General features: G+C 41.1%; 2 protein-coding genes across 8 annotated transcripts; one reads left to right on the top strand and one right to left on the bottom strand.

The window, feature by feature from the left end:
• Window positions 1-27: 27 nt before the first annotated feature.
• si:ch211-15d5.11 (oxidation resistance protein 1) lies at window positions 28-12,814 on the bottom strand. 4 transcript variants are annotated; one of them, XM_018663547.2, is made up of 16 exons: window positions 12,651-12,808; window positions 11,607-11,826; window positions 10,116-10,312; window positions 9,739-9,821; window positions 8,220-8,366; window positions 7,521-7,697; window positions 5,521-5,652; window positions 5,252-5,436; window positions 4,784-5,151; window positions 4,525-4,684; window positions 3,477-3,675; window positions 3,171-3,287; window positions 1,916-2,068; window positions 1,622-1,717; window positions 1,281-1,354; window positions 28-1,155 (listed from the first exon to the last, which is right to left on the bottom strand). In XM_018663547.2, exons 2-16 carry the CDS (start codon window positions 11,705-11,707, stop codon window positions 1,020-1,022), a joined length of 2,325 nt encoding a protein of 774 aa, XP_018519063.1. In that variant the 5' UTR covers window positions 11,708-11,826; window positions 12,651-12,808; the 3' UTR covers window positions 28-1,019. The 4 variants fall into 4 exon arrangements, with proteins under 4 accessions (XP_018519063.1, XP_018519061.1, XP_050933899.1 ...); XM_018663545.2 differs by having other exon boundaries at window positions 7,521-7,700; window positions 12,651-12,806; XM_051077942.1 differs by lacking the exon at window positions 5,521-5,652 and having other exon boundaries at window positions 7,521-7,700; window positions 12,651-12,814.
• Window positions 12,815-13,416: 602 nt separating this feature from the next.
• mtfr1l (mitochondrial fission regulator 1-like) lies at window positions 13,417-19,486 on the top strand. Of its 4 annotated transcripts, none has more exons than XM_018663556.2 (8): window positions 13,417-13,571; window positions 14,530-14,693; window positions 14,858-14,965; window positions 15,076-15,185; window positions 15,659-15,870; window positions 16,451-16,829; window positions 17,190-17,351; window positions 17,526-19,486. In XM_018663556.2, exons 2-7 carry the CDS (start codon window positions 14,679-14,681, stop codon window positions 17,305-17,307), a joined length of 942 nt encoding a protein of 313 aa, XP_018519072.1. In that variant the 5' UTR covers window positions 13,417-13,571; window positions 14,530-14,678; the 3' UTR covers window positions 17,308-17,351; window positions 17,526-19,486. The 4 variants fall into 4 exon arrangements, with proteins under 4 accessions (XP_018519072.1, XP_018519067.1, XP_018519069.1 ...); XM_018663554.2 differs by adding an exon at window positions 14,135-14,186 and having other exon boundaries at window positions 13,431-13,571; window positions 17,190-19,486; XM_018663551.2 differs by having other exon boundaries at window positions 17,190-19,486.
• The last annotated feature ends 4,040 nt before the right edge of the window (window positions 19,487-23,526 follow it).

Raw genomic sequence — 23,526 nt, 5'->3', positions numbered from 1 at the left:
GTACAACAATCAACAATGATACAAAAGTGTTTTGTAATTTTCACATTGTGCTGATTTTTATTAACTAATCTACAATACTATACAATGTAAGCAAAGTAGATCAGGGTATCAGAGTGAGAGCATGTCACGAATACAGTTCAATGACAAAATTGCATTAATTTGCAGTAATAATCGAGCCTTAAGTTTCATGTTCAGAAACCACGGTGGTGTATGAGTCATCACATTCAGAATAGTCATGAATGAGGCTTTTAAGATTCACTGCAAGTACAGATGTTTCTCAACTGGGAAGCTTTTCTAAAAGTGGAGCTCTGATTGTTCTCATGATTATTTTCAGTGTTGATTTATACTCTCTGTGACCCTGAATGACAAAAACCCCATAGAGATGAATGGTGACTGAGAAAACAAATGCATTAATGGGACTGTTGTTGCTGTACACGTGCAGGTTAGAAATCCATTCATAAGAAGACTAAAGTGTGTTTCAAAGGTCCAGCATTAGCTGAACACAGCTGTATGAAAAGTGGGATGCATTACTTATGAAGACAGGTGTACCATCATGTTCACATGATAAATAATGAGATAAAGTTACTGATTCACATTAAGAGCAAAGTGCAGTTTCTGAGATGTGTAACCTGCTCCATTCAAAAATGAGGATTCAAAGAATCCAGTTTCATAACAGTTCAGCTCTACTCACTACAGCAGAACTCAGTTTGGTTGCCAAACCCACAGGAATGAGTCAACCGTGAAACAATCCACCATTAGATCCCACTCTGGGACAGCGAGCTGTTCAGGATCAGCCTCATTCGGTTCATTTCAGTTCATGAAAATCCACAGCACTTAATTACACGGACAAATCCAGCAGTTTGTACTTGATGTTGTTTTTTTTTTTTTCTTTTTTGACATGGATGTTACCATGAAATGAGCGAGCAGCTGCTTGTGTTTTTGCTCAGCGATAAATGCTGTCTTGATAAAGCCGATCAGAGGTGAGTGGAGGAGAAAATCAGCGTTCGCCCAGAGCTCCCTCAGCCGAACGTCCACACCTCCAGCTCCATGATTCGGAAGTCATCAGTTTCTGAGAGGCAGCAGTTATTGAAAGTGTAGCAGGGGCTGCTGCGGCCCAGGTACAAATTTTCATCCACCCACAGACCAAAGTGACCGCTGCAGAGGAAACAGAGGAAGCAGTGAAGAAAAACAGACAGAGCTTTGGTTGGAATGAATATCCATTATCAGTCTTACGAGTATACACTGTACGCAAAGGAGAAAGTGGGGGGAAAAGACATTACCTGCCTCCACCAATGGCAAAGGAGTCCAAGTCTCCTTTTATGAAGAAAGAGTTTTCTCCAGTCCATCTGAAGCTCTGCAGAGAGACAGCAGCCACAATTACCACAAAAGGAAGCATAACAAATACACATAGTTGTGGAAAATTCAAAATTTGACACATGCAGCTATCCATACCCTCACCCTTTAGTCATTTAATCTGTGCAACAGCTGTCTGACACTGCATTTTAACCTCAGACAAAATGCAGAGTTTGTGATGTCCCAGCAGATATTTTACAAATTAGCTGAACTGACGAAACCAAAAAAAAAAAAAAAAGACCCTGAGTGTAGCTGTTAACAGGCTTACCTTGAAGCGAGGGTGCAACATGAAGAGAAACGTTTCTCCTGTGCCATAGAAGGTCTCACTGGGCCTCAGAGGGTGAGAGAGGAAGGCCCCGAATATCTGATGAAGAAAAGTCACAAGAGACAGCGAAAATAATCAAACACAGCAATTTAAAAGGCAAACAAGCAAGGAAACCTAATACATACATAGTGCTTTACAAGAAAAAGAAAAGAGACAGTGAAGACCTCTTCCTTTCCCAAGAGTTTTAGGGACACTTTGGTGATACCTCTAATTGATATAAGAGATGCATGTTGTTACCTCATCAAGTGCGTCCTTGATAACTATAAGCACAGGGGAGTCTGTGGCACCCAGTTTTCTGTAGAGGGACTTGAGGCTGGCGCCATGACGGGACGTGCTGTAAGCCAGCTGCCAGGTGTGGCCGACGGTCCTGGGGGGAAGCTCCTTACATAACTGGAAAGATATCAAAATTTTAAAAAAAAAGGAGGAGAGGAGAGAAAAATTGAATAAAATGAAAATGAAAAATGAAAGATAAGGGAGGAAGGTTTAGAGACATGAACAGAGCCAGAGCCTCACATCTAAATGCTTAGCAGATACTGCAGATATCATCTGCGTGTACATTAAGAGGAGTATTTTAATGATCCAAGAACCTAATTAACATCATTTTGCTCCACACATTAAGCAGTCTTCTCCTCTGCTCTGGCTCTGGAACCAGTTGCTCCATCTCTTTTCTAATGTACTTGTGGTGTAAGTGTTTACTGAGTGGAGAGATTTACTTATCTGTAAACTAAAACAGGCTGCTCCACATAAACAAATTCTTATGTAGAGATTAGTTGTTATATATTTACACCTTCTAAGTACCAGCTAATATGGATTATAGTCAAGTAAAGTATGTTTTATTTACACAGCCCATAATGATTTATTAAAATCAGGAAAGACTCTGCAAAAACCTGCAATGAGGAAAACAAGGAAGAACCCTTATATATGGTCGACATATCTGATTTACATTTGATTGAAATGCTGTTTAATAATGATACAAAGCTGCAGACACATGCCTACATTCACACAGGATTCGCAGTTCAGTTCAATATATCCATTCTTATATTTATAAGTTATGTTACAGCTGCTGATTACACAGCTGTGGCTTTGATTGGACAGAGCCACAGACATTTCCTAGCAACCATTTTATACAATACCAAGGTCTTTACAAGCTAAAATATTCCTAAAATACTGGCACAACCTCTACATAGATTGAGCTATTTTTGTGATCTGTGTGAACTTTTATGAACTAATTTTATCATAATTTGATATTTTCTAGAATGATATATAAGGTAGAAAAAGACTCTCTCTCACACACACACACACACACACACACACACACATAGTGCATTTGTAGTTAACATTTAATGGAACCCACTGTTTTGAACGTAGCTACTTAGACCCAGCTTAGGAAGGACTTTACAGAGTGAAACACACAGATTAGAAGTGTGTGTGTGTGTGTGTGTGTGTGTGTGTGAAGGGTTTCTGTTCTATACACTATCTATGTGTTACTCACCTCTCTAACATGTGCAGCTTCCAAAATGTGGCTGCTCTCTACGATATTACTGAGTCCGTCAGGGTCCCGGTCGATGACCAGGGTCGGCTTGTCCCCGCCATCCTCCATCAACACCATCTGAGAAAAGAATGTTTGTAACATTAAAAACAAAACAAAACACACAAGTGAGCTTGTTCTAGAACGTCAAGTGGTATGATACCTCTCACTCTGAGGCAAGTGTGCTAACACACACACCTGCTATTCTCCATTATCTGCACATTCATCCCGAGTAATGCTGTCCTTTGTCCCCTGAACGAGCCCACTTACCTCCCAGTCGTCCCCTGTGCTGCGGTGCCTCTGGAACACCTCCTCCTCCTCCTCGTCTTCCTCTTCCTCCTCTTCTTTGTCCTCAATTAGCACAAACTCCTCTTCGTCACGGTCCGCCTCCCCGCCTTCCTCCTCCCCTCCCTCAAGTATGCACAAGTCTGGCCGACAGTGCGTTAGGTAGGCATAGAGCTCGTCGGAGCTGCGGGGGGAAAAAAAAAAAAGAATGAGTCACTCAGAAATGTTGAAATGACAAACAGCGCCGACAGCTGCGTCAACACGGTGAGAAATGAGACACAAGGAGGGGACTGAGTCGCTTTTGAATGCAGGTCATGTTTTTAATGTAAATACTGTATTGTCAAGTCAGTCAGTCTGTTTCATTTTCATAATATTTTTTTGGTGAAGTAACTAGTAACTATAGTTGGTAGGTAGAGCTGGGAGGTAAATCTAGTGGAGTTTGAAATATGGTACTTCCTTATGAAATATGGTGGAATAACAGTCTAAAGTGGCAAATATTTAAATACTACAACTTAAGTACAACACCTAAAGATGTACTTAAATACAGAACTTGAGTAATTGTGTTTAGTTACCTCTCCCAACATTGTTAAATAGTTAATGTTTGGAGGCCATACTCTCCCTTTCACAATGATCTTATATAACTAACTGTTGACAGATTAATTTCACAAAGAGACACTTTTGTATTTTCACTCTTGTCAAGGTAAACGTTAGTGTTTTGATAAGGTTCACTGAGAGAAAAGAGTGGATGGAGTGGGTTAATATACAACTGCAGTGACCACATTAAACATCACAAGTAGAAAATGTTGTGTAGGACTGTTAATTTTAAACTGAAGAAGACAGGTTTTGCACCATTTTCATGCAAAACTGAACTGATGACCAGTTAGAAAGAAGATTCTACACTGCTACTGATTTGTGGTTTTGGGAAATGTATTATGGGAAATGTAGGATCCAGTGTTTTTGGAGTTTGACCCATTAAAGTGACTAAAAGACATTTTTTTTTACCTCTTTAAATCTCTGCCATTAGTGTCTGTACCTTTCTTGTGAAAGGGCGAGCCAGGCGTCCCTCCGGGGTAAGGTTCTGGCTGACCCCAGGTGAAGGCCTCCTACACCCTTTTTCTTTCCTGCAGACGGCTGAACCCGCAGGCGCACAAACATCAGACTCCCGGGGCTACCTGCTGAGGATCTACGAGGCACTGAGGAAATAAAGAGAAAACAAGGGTTGAGTTGTGCTGTCGAAAATAAAAACAAGGGGATAATACATGTGTCACACAGATCGTCATTCACATCTGTACCTGCACTCTTCATGTTAGACTTATTGATGGCATCAGTGTGCAGCAGCTCCGTCTTCACTTTACCCGCTGCCTCTTGACCTCCGCAGCAGAAGGTGGCAGCACTGCTCAGGACGGCCAGGCCTCCAACAGACGCCTCAGACAGCACCTCCGGAGGGCTGCTATCGAGCTCCCGCTCTGCCGCCGCCATGTCTCTGCTCTCTGCCTCCTCGCTTCCGGAAACCTCTTTGGTCAGGCTCAGAGCCAGGCTGGACAAATCTGACGAAGCTGCAGACACCAGAGCTGGAACCGACTCCCCCTTGTGGTTTGGGAAACCGCCTGCTCGGCTTTTGGCGGTTTTCAACTTCTGGAAAATTTTCTTTCCTTTTCTCCTAAAAAGAAAAGAACATAAGATGCTGGTATTGACCTCTCATGTCATCTGAGTGTGTGTGTGTGTGTGTGTGTGTTGCTTAGGAGTGAATCACTGCTGACCTCTGCTGGGAGGTGTTGAAGTGAACGTGTGAGATGTCAGAGAAGAAGGAGACAGATGCCAGATTGTCAACAGAGCACGACAGGAGGTACTCCTCACAGCCATGCTCCTTCACCAGAGGAAGTGTCTTACATGGGTCAAAGAAGATCTTGTTAGAAGTCACCAACAGGATCCCGGAAACTACACCCTGACGGAGAAAGGAAACATTTATGTTACCCAACAGATGTCAACTACAGAGGTAAAATAAAAGGTAAGCTTTCTCGCCAGCCACCTTGCGGTCAGTGATGTAGCGACAGAACAGTTTGAGGTACGGCAAGGCCTCTGGTCCCTCCCCCTGACAGCACTCTGGTGGGAGAGCCAATAAGCAGAGCTGTCCATCAGGCATCGGCACCGCCTCCACATCCTATCAGCATCACACACAATATCAGTGTTAACCAAAAAACAGTTATTATGATAAAATAAGAGCTCAAATGATTAGTGAACAATTAACTAATTAACTGTTTATTTATTGTTATTGTTAGTTTTATTATTATGGAATTTTTAAAGAAAAAAAATCTAAAATTTTTACTGGTTATAGCTTCCTAAATGTAAACATTTTATGCTTTTTGTTATATTTGTTGTTTTTATATGTTTTTTTGTTTTTTTATGGTAGTAAACTGAATATATTTGGCTTTTGGGTAGTCTTGGATAAAATAACCAATTTAAACAAGTTAACATGGTCTTTGGGAAACTGATTGTTTGTTATTCTCAGCCCTTGATAAACTGCAATATGCAAATCAAGCTTGATTTTTCTTTGTCTTGACTTTTGTTTTCTGCTTGTTCGCTGTTGACATAATTCTGACAACTAAAAGATTTCTGCACCCACAAACACAGTGTCTGCACACAGTGCTGAAATGTTTTGATTACTGTGTCTTGTTTTGTTGCTTGTTTCCATGGTAACGCTCTGTTCATCCACTCCATTATAAAACCTCCTCAGCAGAGGAGTGTCAACTAACTGGAGGAGAAATGCACAGAGATCCTATTAAGATCAAACATCCACTAATGTTTAATTACAAAGACATCGCTTCTTCTTTGCTGTTAATTTCTTCATTTTCATATGCAGAATAATTTTATTTAAAGCTAAAGGCACCTGCGCTGCCTGAGTTTTACTTCACTTACAGCAAACAGCATCACACCTTTGTTTTCACATAACACAGGGATTATTTTGTTGAAATGAAGCGTCAAAAGTCATGCTGTGTAAACATGGTACATGCTACAGATGTTAGTAACACTTTCTCTTGTTGGTTTCTTTTTATTTCATTCCATGCATTAATGCTCTGATTTGTATGGGATAAGATCTTAAATTGGCTCACTATTATTATTTAACCCCAAACCACAGAAATGTGTCTTTATCCTATTCTTTTCCAGTGATGGATGAAGTGCTCAGCATTAATACAGCAGTTTCAAAATACTCCACTACAAGTAAAAATCCTGCATTAAAAGTCCAGCAGTACAAAAGTATTATCAGCAAAATGTACTTTAAATATCACAGTAAAAGTACTCGTTATGCAGTAAAATGGCCTCTGTGACTAACAGATTATTACATAAAACATTATTAGGTCATCAATACGGATGCTTCAGCGTATACGTAGCATTTTATTATTGGAGCAAGTTGAGTTAGGCAGTGTAGTGGTTCCCAACCTACGGCTGGGCCCCCTCCACAGGGACACAATATCAGTCTGAGAGGATATTTCATGAGGCAGAAAAAGAGACAAAATAAAGTTCTGCCACACAACTGTACCTTCCTCCTTCTCTTATAGTTATTTAAATAAAACCATCTGAGACATTCAGAGAGGAATCCCCTGCTCACAACTCACAAACATGTTGACATGTTTTTTTGCTCTAATTTGGCATAAGTCAAACCACTGGAAACCACAGATTTAATCCTTAAACGCAAAGTAATATACAGTATTATATCAATTTATTAAATATTTCTTCAATATAAAATCTACAAAACCTTTATATCTGAAAAGTAACTAGTAACTGAAACTGTTGAACAAATGTAGTCGAGTAAACAGTACAATCTTTCCTCTGAAATGTAGTGGAGTAGATGTAGTAAGTGGCAAAAAGAAATATTCAAGTAAAGTACAAGTACCGCAAAACTGTACTTCAATATACTACTTGAGTAAATGTACATAAGTACTTGAATTACACAACTATGTTTTAAAATACTGCAAGATTAGTGTTTAAACAGCAGAACATACTGTTAGGTCAGTTATTTTTTCTCCTTACCAGTAGTTTGTCATATTCTGCCTCTGGTGAGGGGGAGTGTGGTGGAGCGGGCAGTGAATCCAAACAGTCTCGGTCCACCTCCGCTTCTGGCCTCTCTTTAGGATCAGAGTCTGAGTTCTGCCCCGGCTGAGACGATCCTTGACTGGTAGAAGCGTTTTTTCCCTTCGGTACAACCAGCTGCTTCAGAATGGAAGCCATGATAAAAATTAGCTCTGACACTGAAACAAATATAACCCAGTGAGAGGAGTGACTACTTCCTCTTTCTACAGGGCCTGCATCTCCCCCACTTCTCTTTGTTTGTCGTCACATCTCAGCTCCATGTGACAAGTGAGGGTTGTGGATGAGGGGTTGGAAGCTTTGTTTACAGCCTCAATATATCAATCTATGACATTAAAATGACAGTGGCGAAAAGAGAATATGTTACATAACAACTTATCAGCCTGTGTTTGCTCATAAGGACAGGTTGTGGGTGAGGTTCTGATTGCCTGAATGGATTTAAGGTGGAGCAACACGCTTCCTGCCTCAAGCTAAAATCTTGTAGCTAAAGCAAAGAGGCAGTCGAGGTAAAGGTCTTGTTTTGCATTTCAAATCCAGTCAACAACAGCAGGCGAAAAAAACCTGTCTCATTTCCTTCTACACACTTGCGTAAAATGTGCGTCACACGTCAGGGGTCATCACATGCTCACAGTTGACTCTCACCTCTCTGGGGATGAGGGCAGCAGATGAGGAGAATAAATTCGAAGAGTTAGAGGAGGGACACTGGCCCATCCTGCTCTCTTCTGCTGAGGGCGGACCGTTACTGCTGAACTGGGACGAGACGCTGAACACCGTGTCCCCGGGGAGACCCTGAAACACAAAAACAAGAACATCTCTAAATGGTGTTTTTCAGTGCACAGTCACGCCTTCGACTGAGGCCAGATTCCGAGACGTTAGTTTCTCATTTCTGTATGAGTTAGGTGAGAGGCTGCTTAGATGCCACAACAGTGACTTCTCCTGCACTGTACTTGTTGTACATTAACTATGGACAATTCAATGCTGAGGAGCTTTAGCTTCTACCTGAATGTAATTACTGACTCCAATCCCAAGATACTGTCTGGTGTTCAGATTTCGCTGTACAAAACATTTGCTCTATCAGGTTTGATATTATGAAATTCATTAACAAAAAATATGATTGTCAGTATAACCATCTAACTGTAGAACTGAAACAGTGGGAGTGAAGCACAACTGTCATCCACTAACAGATGGATCCATTGACCTAAATTGTGTGTGTGTGTGTTAATACATGCACTGTAAATCTGAATAGAAAGCATCTTTGAAGGTTGATATCCAGCTAAGAAATGACTTGTAATCCAAACATACATTTCAAGAGATGATTCTTATATTTTATCCACCATTAAATTTTAAGAAACACTTCTTCAGTGACATTATAACTGTCATGCAGGTGAGATTTATTGTATTAATTTTGGCTAAATGTACTTAATAAACTGCTTACTCCACTCCAGAACTCTGAAATGTATCACATAGACTTAATACAAATTAAAATACACAACATCTGATTTCACCAGCTTGATTTTACATTAAAAATTTGCTGTCTATCTTCAAAATGTAGATATTTTAGTTAAACTGCACAAATTTATTTTAATTTATTAAAGCCGCTTATTCCAAAGAAGCAAAATAATGATATGAAGAAGGAAAAGTGGAGGATAAAAAGAGGACAAAAGGGGACAGTGATGAACAAGGATAGTAGTATAGTAAATTTCCAAGCAAAGATCAGCAGAAACGCGACTCCCTCTCCAGATTTATGATTCCACAGATTCCATCACAGGCTTTGCTTTCTTTCTATCAATTCAATGTTACCATCTTTGCAGCAAAATCAAAAAGCTGACAAATACCTTTGGATAAACGTCTGTATATACATTCCTCTGGATGTATTTGTTGTAGAGGCTCTGGAACAGACTCTGTTTCCCCATGGTGTGACAGCTCTGACACACAGCTCATCCCTGAACCTTGAACGCTCTTTATCAAACTCCGCCAAGACCATAAACTGTGAAACCCTGCGCCAGCATACCTAATCAGATTATGTATACACATGCAGCAATAAATCCATTACCTGGTCACTTCCCAAATCTTCTCTTACCTGTTCCCACAGCTGTGTTACTCGACTCACACAAGGAGTAAAAATCAAGTCTATAGTCAAAAACAAAAACATGTGACTCACCGTGCTGTTGTTTGTGCTGTCATCTGATGGTCCACCCTTGTTTTCTTGCTTCACTGCAGTATTGTTCATGTCCCATGAAGTCCCTGTAAGGAAACAAAAAACCTATTTCTGTTATGCCTCATGACAAAATGTCTACAGCACAGCAGATGTATAAGGAAGCAGCGCCGCAGCAACACTTCCTAACAGGATTAATACAAGCCACTACAGCTAACACGCCTGCCAGTCCTCTGTATGAAAATAACTTTATGCAAAGACGTGAAACCAACAGGCTCGGCGTGAGAATTATAAAATGTAAATTCAAGCAGGAGTTCATCCCGCAGCTAGTTCGCTTCAATTTGATGCAAACAGCCAGAGCCCACTCCGGGCCGCCAGGGCACCTTGCAGGTAGTACTGCCGCAGCTTGGGGTTTCTGATGTGGGGGATGTGGTTGAGAGGGCGGCCGACGACAGGCTGGTGCTGACGCTGGCTGCCGGCCGCGGGCTCCTGCATCGCTCGAGCCTGAGGCTGAGTCTCCCAGGGACGCTTAGCGAACTGTGGAGGCTGAGAGACGCCAGGAGGAAGCTTGGAACCCAGCCTGAAAGATAGGAGGGGAAAAAAAACAGATGAAATGCCAATTTTTTTCCCATTGCACTATATTTAAGTAGGTTACTCATCATCACACACATACAGCTTGGTTTTATCCTACAGCACACTCATAGCATGTCATAACTAAGTAAGTGCACACTCCTGTTTAGTCAGTTAGTACCTTGGAAAACTGTTTTGTCTTCACCACATAGTGTTAAACACAAAACAGGACAATACAGGATCAGTGAGTGTCAACCTGAACAGTAAAGTAAAACCAAAGCAAAAAGCTGAAAGATGTTAAAACTCTCCATAGAGCTGAGGGAAAATCCAGAATCCAGTGAAGACTTTCTACAAGTACAAGCGATGCCTCTCACATCACATGTAGTGATTTGATCCATCATTAATATAAAACTATTGATTAGGGCCTTAAAACAGAATTCACCTTGTGTTGTCATAATGATTCTGAACAGTAAAATTCATCTCTACAAACACAAACAAATGTCTAAAATCAGGACTTTCTGTACCATAATAATGTTGTCATGTGACTTTTTGTAGTTACAGATGCTGAATTAGTGGTAGATATTTCATACGATTAAGTTTGACTTTAACATAGAGCCTACATCACAGCTACGAATCATAAAATGTCTAAATCGAGTGAAATCACCAGGTGAGTTTACTAGAATCACACGGTGGTCTCTCTGCTCAGCTTGAGCGAGACACAGGTTCAAACATCTAAACTTCTACTGGTGATTATTTTAACTATCGGTTCACTTGCCGATTGGTTTCTCAGCTGACTGTTAGTTGGTCTATAAATGTCAGAAAATAGCGAACAACGAGCATCACAGAATCATGGAGACCCAGGGTCACAACCTCCAACTGCATGTTTTGTCTCACAAACAAACTGCACAGAGCAGCATTCCCAGTCTGATGGGAGTTATTTATAGGGGGAGTGGGAGTTGTCTGTGCGATGGCTAGGGAAGTGAGCTCCTGGTGTGATGCTGTAAGCTCTCACCCACACGAAGCCCTGTGATGGAGCGTGGAGTCTTTTCAGTGACGCTGGATGAAACCAGCTGGTGAAAATGTGCATTTTGTGCTTTTAAAAAAAAAATCACTACCAATTTGTATTGTAGCCTGGCATGACACCAATTTTAATCTAAAATCTTGTCAACCTCTTATGAAAGAAAGAGTGTAGTACGCTTAAACCTGAGAAGCAAATACCAGCCAGACTTGTCACATGTCTGCTTGGAGCTTTCTCCTTTGTTTCCTTTCTTTTCAGTAATCCACATATTATCTAGATGCCTGACCTGCTCTTAACGTTGCCAAAGTAGCCGGTCCTGCTCTTGTCCCGCTTGGGCTCGTGGTCCATGGCTGCTAAAGTCTCTGGCCTCCTCACAGACTGAGCCATTTTCCGTCCCTGTCTTTAGTCTGAAGCTGGCAGCAGATGCAGAGGGATGAGGGGCTCAGCTGGCATCCTTCCTCCTCCTTTTATTCCCCATGCCTGAAGCTTGCCCCAGTTTACAGCACCTACACAAGACAGTGGGTCGTAAAATATGGCATGCAAGGAGGGAGGGAGGGAAAGAGGGAGGAAGAAGGGATGGTAAAAGCTCTACTGTACCTGCTGCAGCCACATGACCCCATGAGGAAGTGAGCTAGGCACTCAGCAGGATAATGGAGCCAGCTTTCCGATTCAATTAAACTGTCAATCAGTCTGTATAAGTGGTGTGTGAGAGTGCTTGTAATCAATGTGTCTGAGCTTGTGGGTTCAAGGTTGCTGACCAAGAGGCACAAAATAGGTACATTCTTCACTTATGAATCGCTTCATATTTCATATTGTTATAATAAAGTTAAGCTTAATATTAATACAAGGCAATGTGTTGCCTCTCAAATGAATCCTGAGTTACTGTATTTCCTGACAGTAAAAAAGTACACAACTGTATTTAAACGTGACCACAGGCTATGCTCATACCATGGCACAGGAATGCATCAGGCTACATCCTCCAAAAACCTAGTTTCTGCAACTCATACCCGCATTACAAGGCTCACAGCCCTCTGACTGAAGATTTTGTCTGTCATCTCTGAATTAACAGCAACAACAGGGTTAGCTTAGCACCCCCCAAAAAGGGCTGCTAACATTACTCAGCCATATGGCTAAAAAATGACAACAATTTGCTTCCTGTAAATGCTCCTGGTGATTGTATCACCGTGGAGGAAGTAGGCATTTTAGACGACATTACAGAATGATCCAGACAGCGAGCTAAGGCAGGGGAGGAAAAAAATGACATCAGTAGCTCAGCAGACATGAAGAAATCACAGGAGCAGCAGGTAGACTGAGCGGTGTGTTCACTGACCTGTGTCTTGCCCAGGGATGGAGAAGGGTGGCGGTCATATGAGCGCGTCTTCATATTGCAGTGTTATGATATCACTGCAGACAAACAGTAGCAAGTTCAATATTCAAGCTCCGCCCTGTGCCTGAAGGACCGACGCGCCGACTGTCAAGATAAGTCCTCCACCCCCGGGCCGGCGGGTGTTCAGCGAAGACGGAAGTAGGTGGGAGCGAATCATCTTGTTCTTACCGACAAATCATCTGAGACTGATGAAAAGAAAACAAAGCCAACTCTAACCTCAAAATTTACAAAGAGAAAATATGTGCTGTCGCTTTTCGACTGTGTGTTTCTACTTAGTAATAATGTAGTAAATATTAATACTCAGGATTCCACACTCTCTAACAATAATAAGAATAATAAATATTAGTATGACATTTAAAAGGTTCTTACATTTCTCAATGTCTAATGAGCCATTAGCAAAAGTTACCAGTCACCTGCAACTATAATTGTTAATAAATCATGGTTAATGTTCAAGTTCACGAGTGCTGAGTTGTAAATAAGGTGCACTAGATATTTATGTAAACAGTACTGTAAAGAAATGACAAAAAGCAGTTTATAAGTGGACCTAGCTCTGGGTGTCCTGATATTTCTTACACTGATAAATCCATTAATTGCAGTTTAAAACCCCTCTATAAATTTGTCATAGACTTGCCAGATATGATGTATTGAACACTGCTCTCCTCCACCTCTGGGGGTCGCTCTAGGACCAGTTCTGATAAAGTGAGGTCATGATGTTCCAGCCAATCAGATCACAGGAAAGGGAGGCACAGGTTTCCGGCCTGATGAACGACAACACACAGTTGTACTGTGAAAGACGAAGAGGAGAAGCCGCTACTCGCAGAGAGTTTAAAGCTCTAGAGTCTCAAGATTCAGCGGCAATCTACCGTAAGTTGCACCCTTGCGGTATGCGTTGCATTTCGTGAGTATAAGCGAAACACGGTGAAAAATGGCGGTCTACGGTTGAGGGTCAAACCGGGGGCCGTTGCTGTGCTGCTAAAGCTAACTGACGATCCCTGTGTGTTTGATGCCCGTAGCAACCGGCTAAATATGTACAGAGCAAAGCAGCTCACAAATCACAACGCTAAAGCTTTTCCTTTCTCTTTTCCGGCATTTACTAATTTCTTACACTGCCTATATCATTAGACAGAGTAGTCTGTAGCATTACCTATTGTTAACACAGCGGAAAATTTATTTCAGACGCAGTTGGTTAGCTATGTTAGCAGTGAGCATTTCTGCCCTGCTCCTGCAGATGTTGATGCGTTAACGCTGAGATGATAAAGTTGAACCAGCACTGGCTAACTCACCACGCCTTTTAGGGCTACAGATTTTTAATATACAGCAATGTATCAATTAATTTCTCAATTGGTTAGGAAAGAAAAATGTTGAGTAGCGACTTATTTACATTCGGACCTCTATAACAGTATGTCATTGTTTCTGATGCTTTTTAGAGGTGGAACGTAACCAAGTACCAAGTACTAAGTACTTAAGCACAAGTTTGAGGTACTTGGACTTTACTTGATTACTACAATTTTTTGTGCTACTTGGCGGATACTTCTTCCACCACTGACTTTTTGTATATATTGTGTCCTTTGCAAAAAATCAAAAATCTTGATCTTAATGATTAAATAAAAGTTAAAGAAAAAAACAAAGCACATTTTATTAAATCGGTGACTGCACTGATCATATGCATTTACTTGAAACGACTGAAATTAGTATCTTAACTAGTTTATTACTAATCTAAATTGATTAATCTTGTGTTATATGAATAACTATTTCCAAACTGTTATGCTGGTAGTAAAGTATTGGTGCATTTAAGTTCTCCCCCTGCTTCTCTCTCTCACAGATGCTCTAACTAATCACTAATTTATATCCCAAGAGTTGGCAGCCGGTCAGACATGGCATCTGTCTACTGAACTGCACCGTCTTCAGCCGCGGCTAGCACCAAACGTTGGTGTGCAACTCCCCAGTGAATGAGACTGACCCACCATCACCATGGAAACGGACACAGTGAGTTTGTTGTTTCACTGTTAGTGACATTTTTAACTTAAAACTGTCCCTTTCCCCATTTGATTGTGCAGGAGTGCAAACCCTGCAGTAAGCACTGAAATAAATGTATGATACTAAGAGACTGAGAATGTAAGAGACTGACACTTTTTTTTTTATGTTTGCAGGAAGTTATTCCTATCTGGCAGAATAAGCCTCATGGTTCCACCCGCAGTGTTGTGAGAAGAATAGGTTCTACTCTCCCACTCAAACCTCCACAAAGAGCATGTTTCCAGGTACATATCATATCAAATGTGAACTTTTTTTTATCAAGTAATAATATTGCCCTATTATTGCCACAGACATTTTAACATACACATTCTTACCCTGTGTCCCTGTGCATTAGGAACTACCAGGCCTACCCTCTCTTCGGCCTATGGATGGCCCAATGGTTCCTACCTTGGCAGACATAGCCTGGATTGTTGCAGATGAAGAGGAGACATATGCCAGAGTGCGGTATGTATACAGTCAGTCACCACTCCTTGTTTTAATGCTAGGTCACTTCTCCCTAGCTGCATTGTCCCAGACTTTCAGACTTTGCATTTTATTAGGTGCACGTTTGCAGCCTAAAGAAATGCAGTACAAGGTTATAATGTCCTGTTTTTGCTGATGCAGTGTCAGAGAGGTGTTGATTCAGCTCTGTGGTGATTATTGCTGCCATAGTTACTGGCAAAAACAGACCATTATAAACCTATCACAGATAGGAGTTATTATAGGGCTGTTGTGTTTGATGGCATCAGACTGTATAACTGGACCTAATAAACTGTTGGCAGGTTTAGATTAGTGCTGGGACTTTATCTTGACACTAGGTTGAAAGAAAGAATGCAAGAGGATCAGAGGATGTGCTGCACAGAGTAATGGCAGGACTCCAGTAGGTGTATTGTAGGCTTCTGCTTGGTGACACTAATCCCCCTCTCTTGCATTTTCAGGAGTGACACACGTCCTCTAAAACACGAATGGCGGCCCACGCCTCTCCTGGTGCTCCACAGGAACTCATCTGTGCCCAACTTCCGCCGTGAGGGCAAAAGAGTGGAGGGGCTTAGGAAGCCTGGGGTCACAGCGCTAAACCGTACCACAGCCCTGCAGGATGAGCTCAGCAGACTGCGGGCACAGATCGCCAAGATTGTGGCAAGTGATTCTGGTAAGTAACCCAATCAAAAATCCCAGTGTGCAACAACATAAGACATAAGAACTGGTTACACATCTAACTTTACACTATCTTTATTGATACTCATGAAGCTGCTCTGAGCAATGTGGATTTGAGATTGCCTTATTGAGGCTATGTGAGTTGCTGTCTTCATGTGACTGTAGTTCTTTTGTTGCCAAGTCAGCTGCCCTGATTCTCCTAAAGCTCTTTGGTACTGAGATATCTTGGCATCAGTTTGTAGGTCAGTGGCTAAAGATAATCTCTGCAGTTCTGTGGCAGTTGGGCATTATGCATTAAATATTTCAACAGAGACGCAGAGATGCCATGAGAAAGTATCAGGTTTTCATGTGTATTTTGATGGCCAGAAGCTTGACAGTTTCTGGGAGGAGAGCTACTGCAAACAACAATAGCATACCCATGCTCATGCTCTGAATTCACATTGGAAATGACTGATAAAAATAGAAATGACATTTAGACTCAATATGTTTCTCTTCACACTCTCCCACTCAACCTCCACTTAGTAACAATTACAGATCCTTTCATTTCTTTCCTCTGCTTTGCTTGCGTCTTTCAGGCTCCAACCCCCTGACTCCGGATCTGCTCTCCCCCGACGACACAAGCATGAGCTTCTCCATGGCGCCTTTCGAGACGGCGTCCTACCAGCCGCCGGCTGCCACGGCCGCCGCTTCCTTTGTCATCAGCGACGTCACAGAGGAGGAAGAAGAGGAGGAGGAGGAAGATGACAAAGATGTGGTCTCTGTGGTGTCAGAGCTGGTCCCTGACCCTCTGCCGCCCGTTTCCATGACGGCATCAGCAACCTTTGACCTGGACAGACCCAGCATGGACTTCCGAGAGGCTGAGGAGGACACAGTGTCGCTGTCAAAGTCCACCAGTTTTGCTGACGTCATGGATATCCTGAAGGACATGAACCGCATGAAGATGAGCAAAGACAGGTAAAGGTTACCTGTGAGACAAACACCCCAAAGCTCTCATATGCTATGTTAATTAGTGATTTTAATAGGTGCTTGTTTTTGTTTTTTGTTTTTGGGCAAAGTAAGGCTAGCTACTTACCCTTGTTTTCAGTTTTTAACCTCCTGCTAACTCCAGCTTCATACTTAAACTGGCAAGAAAGAGAAAACATGTATTTCCCTAAATATTGTACAGTTCCCAAGAAAATTCTTTTTTTAGTACATTTACATTTCATATGAAATTAAGACAACATTGTGCTCCCTCTCATACATAATCAGATTATTATATACTATCAAAAAAGCATTTTTTACATCAGGTGTATGTTCTGTTGTTTGCCATTGCAGGTACAACAGAGGCTGTACGTCCCTGAGAGAGGAGGACTCAGCATCTCTGATTTCAGAAGCTTTGAGGAAAAAATTTGTCTTGAAGGAAGAAGATACTGCCGCTGTGAAACGGAAGTAGCCCGATCACGTGTTTATCATCACTACCCGATCCTGCTGTTCCATGTAAGTCAGGACAGGATAGTAGAGTTTTTGTATTTCTTTTAAGAATTTTGTATAATCAAACCTTTGATGTAAGCGGTAGGTGAACATTTTCAGTGGCAAAATGTTTGAGCTCGCTTGTGGGTTCTTAGTTGTTTTTGTGTGTTTTTTTTTTTTTCTCTCCCTCATTATTTTTAGGCCTTTGCCTGTGGAATATGTACCCATGGATCCACAATCTTGCTCCCTCAGACCCAAGGCAATAGCTGTCTGCCAGAGTTAGAACAAAATAACAAAAAAACAAAAACACTTTGTTCCAGACATTCAAAACCAAATGTGAACTCCACAGCGCCGGTGCAGTGTGCAGGGGAACGGCCAACTCTCGATAACAATAATCAGTTTCAGCACTGCGCCGCATATTGCATTCAGTGTATTTCTTTCTGGAAAAAATAAGGCTTTTACGTTCAAATATATTTTCAATAAGGACTCAACAGACTGGTGCCAATGCTGTCCAGTAACACGGTCCACGTACATCCGGGGTGTTGTGTTAATAAGAAGGTGCTGAAGGGGCTGACATCATTATGTTTTTTGGACTTAAATTGAGGAATGTCCCTTTAAGGAGCATTGTATCCATCCTGCTTTGAAAAGAGTTCTACTGGAGGGGTTTTTTGATGCAAATAAATGTTTCTGTTTTTTCAGTTGTGTAAAGAAGTCCTCTAACATACTTGAAAATATTTTTCAGATGAAACCGATCTAGTGTACACGCAGAGATGAACTGTAGCTCATCAACAGTGTGTGTTTGTTGGGAAACATAACTTCAGATCTTTGCTGTTTGTATTTGCTTTTCAGTTCTCAAATGTGCACAGCATCACATATGTTGCTTGCTCCACTGCACCTCTTATGCCTGTCCTTTTGTTTGTGATTAACATATAGAGTGGTAGTCACTGAACCACAGGACACTGATGTTTTTGAATCTCAACCTGAAATACATTTGATGATATAGTTTGAAGAGTGAACCATATGGAGCATAAATCAAAGGATGCGTGTGAGTGAACAGGCCTTTTACATACTAACTTCCCTGTGTGTAACATGTGCCAGTTGGTAGATGAAACCACTTTTATGATGTTTCTCTTACTGATGTGACATCAAAGCGGTGATTTCAGTTTGGGCAGAGACAGACGAGCTATGTGTAGGAGAGCTTTTTACGTCAATCTATATGCAGAGTTTTGACAAAACTGGGGATAAAATGCTTGCGTGTGTGCTTGTGTCACAATGAATATTCTTGTTGACGCCTTACCACAGATCTATTGCCTCGATCTATTGTTCCGATGCCTGATTTTATCCCCTTATTAGCTCAAAGTGCCATGGGTTTGTTTTAATCAGCCCACCCTTCAATGCCTGCCCTTTTGTTTTTTCCTGAATGTGCCCTCCTCCCTCGACTTTATTAAGCTCTCCATGTCTTCATCCCACAAACATTCAATGAAACAACTATGTTAAGAACCAGTTGCGTGTGTGGTGTTGCTGAATGTTTGCTAAAAATAACCACTCACAAGAAAACACTTGCTGTTTACTTCCACTCATGTGACTCCTACTATGTTTTTCATCTGTTATATTTATGCCTACATGAATGGGATACCTATAGTGTAGTTTTGCTGTTTGGAAAGTTACTGCTAACTTGCGTGTTTGGATTGAACAGGAATGCGCCCATCTGTGTGTCATTGTATGCAGTGGAGTTGATGTATGTTTTGTCTTGCTAGAATCGGCCCTCAGTGAGTCTCTGGTCATTTTCCTCAATAGTTAATTTTCCTCTTTGGTCAAAGTGACAGAGTGTAAACAGATAAGCTGAAATACTATATGCAAGTTTAAATATATTCATTGTATGTCTATACTTGAGATGGTGAACCTTACTCAGCAAACTCCACCAACTGCATCACCAGTCCTGATTATAAAATGAAGGGAAAGTTTAGTTGATGAGGATTTTCTGCAGAATTTATTGACTTTGTTTTGAATTTGACTGTTTCTGTGTGTTAGAGCGTTTCTCACCATTGTACCTCTGTGTAGGGTTGATCCCACTACCACCACCACCACCACCACCTCCTGTATGTTTATTTTTTTGTCATGTAAGGACTTGTAAATAAAGATGGGCTGATGTTTTGACATTATGACCATGTTTTTGTCCGTGGTAACTGTTGCTTTTGGCATCAACATGCAGTGACAGATGTCACCAGAGTGGGGCAGTGCAGGTGAACAAAACCAGTGACTTGTTCTAATGATCTGTCATACAAAGTAGTGAGCACCTTAATTCCCCTCAAACTATTACATCTATCACACAGACTTAACACCGCCAGCCATCAACTGTCCACATGTATAGTTTAAAATTTGTTTCATCAACTAAAACTAGTACTGCTCACTCTTTAAAACATTAAAGTGATTCAATGATCCAATAATATAATATGGAGAGGAGTCATTCTACATAGTATTTTTACTTTTAATACATGCACTACATTTTATTGTAATACTTTTGTAGTTCAATTTAGGCAGGTAAAATTTAAGTAATGGTATGAAAATATTATCATCAAATTAGTCTTAAAGAATAAAAAGTAAAGGTACTGATGATGCAGAATTGCATCATTTTTATGCTGTCAAGATGAAGCACATTTTAACTGCTTATTGTGCTGTTGGGTTGTTTATAAAAGTTTACTTTAAGACTTTGCAAAATGATCATATGTTTTAATGTAAAATTCTTACCTACAACGTAACTAGTAACAACAGCTGTCGGATAGATTGTGCCGTAAAATGTTTTTCCCAGAAATTAAGAAGGAAAGAGGGAAGTTGCATAACTGTAAAATATTCGGGTAACATTGTATTCTTGAGTACAGTACTTGAGTAAATGTACTTAGTTACACTCCACTACTGGTACCAACATTCAGCATAGCTAAACTTTATGTGTCTGGAATATCAAGTCACACCTGCATTTTTCAGCTGAATAAAACCTGATAGACAGTCACAACATGTGGTGCCTCTTCACTTGATCACACCACGGGGGGGCCTGTGCTTGTACGCGTGTAATTTCCAGGATTATTGTTAACCCACATTCTTTCCCATTTCCTGTTCTTTCCCAAGATGATCCAGCCCCTCAGTGAGTCACAGTCTATTTTCTGTGAGAGTCCTTGGCCTACTTTGTCCCTCTTCACCTCCACGATGGACTTTCTACCTATTTTAGATACAGGGAGATGTCTGTGGAGAGCTCAATTAATAGGTCTCAGTGTCAAAACGAGGCTCTGTTAAACCTATAAATACAGGCCTTTAGTTCAAAGTGACATTGACACATTTTCATCACTACGAGACTTGTGAGAAAGAATTTCAAAGCAGGTTGGTAAAGGTTTGAATGAGCAATTTGCTGGAGGTTCCCTCATGCAGCTGAAAGGTTTCTCACTAGGTGACTACTACTACTGTGAAATATGACTCAAATTCAAAGTGATTTTTTAGTGATGAAGCAGTGTGACGTGCACAGGTGTGAATCTGAGTCATACTAAGCCATTTGGTGTTGAGCAGGTAGATACATTTTTATTTTTTTTTTTTTTTTTTCTGAAAGCAGCTCTCTGCTGTGGCCAGAAACAATTCTATGAGAGCGGTGAGAGTGAATAAAAATAATGTTGAGGCCAACAGCTAAGCGATGAGCTGAAACTCTCTAAAAAGCTCTGTAAAGCTGAGGGGAGCTGCAGATTGTGGGGATTATTTGCTGTTGGTTCATCACAATGAGGAACTCCTCATATTGTCACATTGTTTTCACATTATTTGATCCGCTGGGATAATAAAAATATCAATTATGCCCACATTAAGTTGATCACCAAACTTATTACAATTTATTCTGGTCAACACATGAATGTTTGTATTAGGTTTCGTAGCTATCTGTCCAGTAGTTGTTGAGATATTTGAGCCTGGACCAAAGTGGTGAATCAAGTGGTTTGTAGACATTGGCATCGATTGAGCCGTGTTGCTAGCATGGCTAATAAGCATGAATTATTTCTGTAAATTTACAATTACTCTTACTATGTTTGCCCTATGATAGACTGGTGACCTGTCCAGGGTGTACCCCACCAGCCCCCCCAATGACCCTCAAATGATTGCTAATGGATGGATCCTACCATGTTACGTTAGGTGAAGTGACTTGTTCAGGACTTGGACTTGACCAGAGACATGCAGGTTTTGAGATTTAACATCCATACAAAACGATGACCTTGTCCCATCTGGATGTGTCTCCTCAGCAGTTCTTCTGTGCTTTGGCCAACTCCAGCCCCACCATGCTGGGCAGCAGCCCCAGCCGAGTTCCCGCTCTGAGATAAGTGGTAGCAAAGCAGCGAACACGCCCAACAGGTAGAGTATCTGTCATCCTGACTGGTCGCGTGGCTCCTCCATCTCCCTGAACCTCAGAGCTTTTCATCACTGTCTCCTTATGTGGCTGGAAGCTCTTCATAAGGAGACCTGTCATTGGAAACAGGACCCCCACCCCACCACCACCACGTCCTAGATGTTTTCTCATGCTGCCCACAGGCTGTCAGGTTTCAAGCCCATTTGTTACTTTTAACTTTCCCCTTGCGAAAAATATGATCAAAAGAATTGCTTCACAGAGCGAGAGTTGGCTTGTGCCGTCTGAACGGATGAAGTTTGACTTTGGACAGAAACATTGTTAGAGTTTTTGGTTTTGATTAATCTGCCTGACAAAATGTGTGGAGCTCCGATGCGACACAGGAGGGGAATTCTGGGCTATAAAGCTGAGCTGAAGCAAAACCAGAGGAGGACACATCGCTCTGGCAACCATCACTCTCATAAAGCAGGTGTTACAGAAAATGTGTCACAGTAGGTATAATTTACTGGCACCGTTGCACCCCTCTGGGAGGGACAGGAAATGCTTTCATTCATGGCTCACTTCTCAAAATGCTGCACTAGCATTCCTGACGCCACATAAAAGTTAGTGCTTCAGTTGCAGGGAGATGGCTGTGTCATCATCATGACTGCTGGCCCTTTTTAACACTGGGTTAAAAACAATGACCCAACTCCAACCCAGAGTATTGGGATGGGTTTGAGACAAATTAAGTAAGCTAGCCAGCTAAGGCTTTATAAACAGTCTGTGGCTGTAACCCAACAACATAGTCATTTCTATCCATTTTTGGGTAAAAACCATAACCCAGCATGTTGGGTAAAAACAATGCAAGAATGGGTTTGTAATTGATCCAGTGCCAACTCAAACTGGCTTATTTTTAACTGAACATTTTTTAGTGTGTATAGGGATTTTTTTTTTTTTTTTTTTAGTTGAGAACAAATGACTGAAAAATAATTGTATTTTTTTACATTTCCCACAAACATAAAGAGAATAAAAGAAAACAAAAAGTTAAATTAAAAAAAGAGAAAAATATAATGCATGATGTCTCTCTGTCTTGTTCACGCACTCACACCGGTGCGTCACTAACAGAACGGTGACCTAACCCAGGGTATATAAGGACACATCTTATCTTAACACATCAACTGGAATATTCCCTTTGCATCTAAACTTGTTTCAAGTTGACCTGTTGACCTGCTGACAAACAAAACAACCGGAGAACTTCAATATTGTGAAAAACCTGAACTTGGACATGGCCTTGAGAAGACCTGATACCTGCCATGGAGAGCCCCCCTGGAGTGGGACAACAACAACGCAGGTAGGACAACTTTTACATTTAGGCTATTATATATTATTACAACTTGTTGATTCATAACCTTAAAAACATTAAAGATTTATCAGTATTTAAAATGTAAGTTGAATTTAAAAGTGGACAGTTTATGTCAGGTCTAAGGCATGTTTGGAAAATCAAGATTTGGTGAAAAATTACCCGAATTTTTCCATGTGAAATGATTATTTGATGGACATAATTTCTCAAAGATTCCGGGAAATGTGTAGAATTCATTACAAGATAATTGTAAGATGCAATCATATATTTAAAATTAAAAACATTTTATAACTTGAGCTTTGCTTATTTTGTCCTAAATACTCTATGATATGAGATTTGAAATCTGGTTTTTCAGGTCCTGTAACCTTTTCCTCTAAGGTGACGTGGACTACATCATCGAACGTCCTGCAGTAGATGGCCTCCCTGAAGTTATCAGGATTCTGGACAACGAGGACAACAATCGCCCAGACATGTCATCTGAGGAGGAAGATGAG

This window comes from Lates calcarifer, linkage group LG19 (genome assembly GCF_001640805.2).
Source record: "Lates calcarifer isolate ASB-BC8 linkage group LG19, TLL_Latcal_v3, whole genome shotgun sequence".
Lineage (NCBI taxonomy): Eukaryota > Metazoa > Chordata > Actinopteri > Centropomidae > Lates > Lates calcarifer.
This window is presented reverse-complemented; position numbering and strand designations above follow the sequence as displayed.

Bases quoted from the DNA above. Each gene is read 5' to 3' on its own strand.
- si:ch211-15d5.11 (XM_018663545.2), bottom strand. From the start codon at position 11,707: ATGGCTCAGTCTGTGAGGAGGCCAGAGACTTTAGCAGCCATGGACCAC. The intron at 10,313-11,606 runs GTCAGGCATCTA...CCTATCTTTCAG, and splicing joins TTTGGCAACGTTAAGAGCAG to GCTGGGTTCCAAGCTTCCTC. The intron at 1,355-1,621 runs GTAAGCCTGTTA...GTCTCTCTGCAG, and splicing joins TGTTGCACCCTCGCTTCAAG to AGCTTCAGATGGACTGGAGA.
- mtfr1l (XM_018663556.2), top strand. The intron at 14,966-15,075 runs GTACATATCATA...CCTGTGCATTAG, and splicing joins CACAAAGAGCATGTTTCCAG to GAACTACCAGGCCTACCCTC. The intron at 15,871-16,450 runs GTAAGTAACCCA...TGCGTCTTTCAG, and splicing joins GATTGTGGCAAGTGATTCTG to GCTCCAACCCCCTGACTCCG.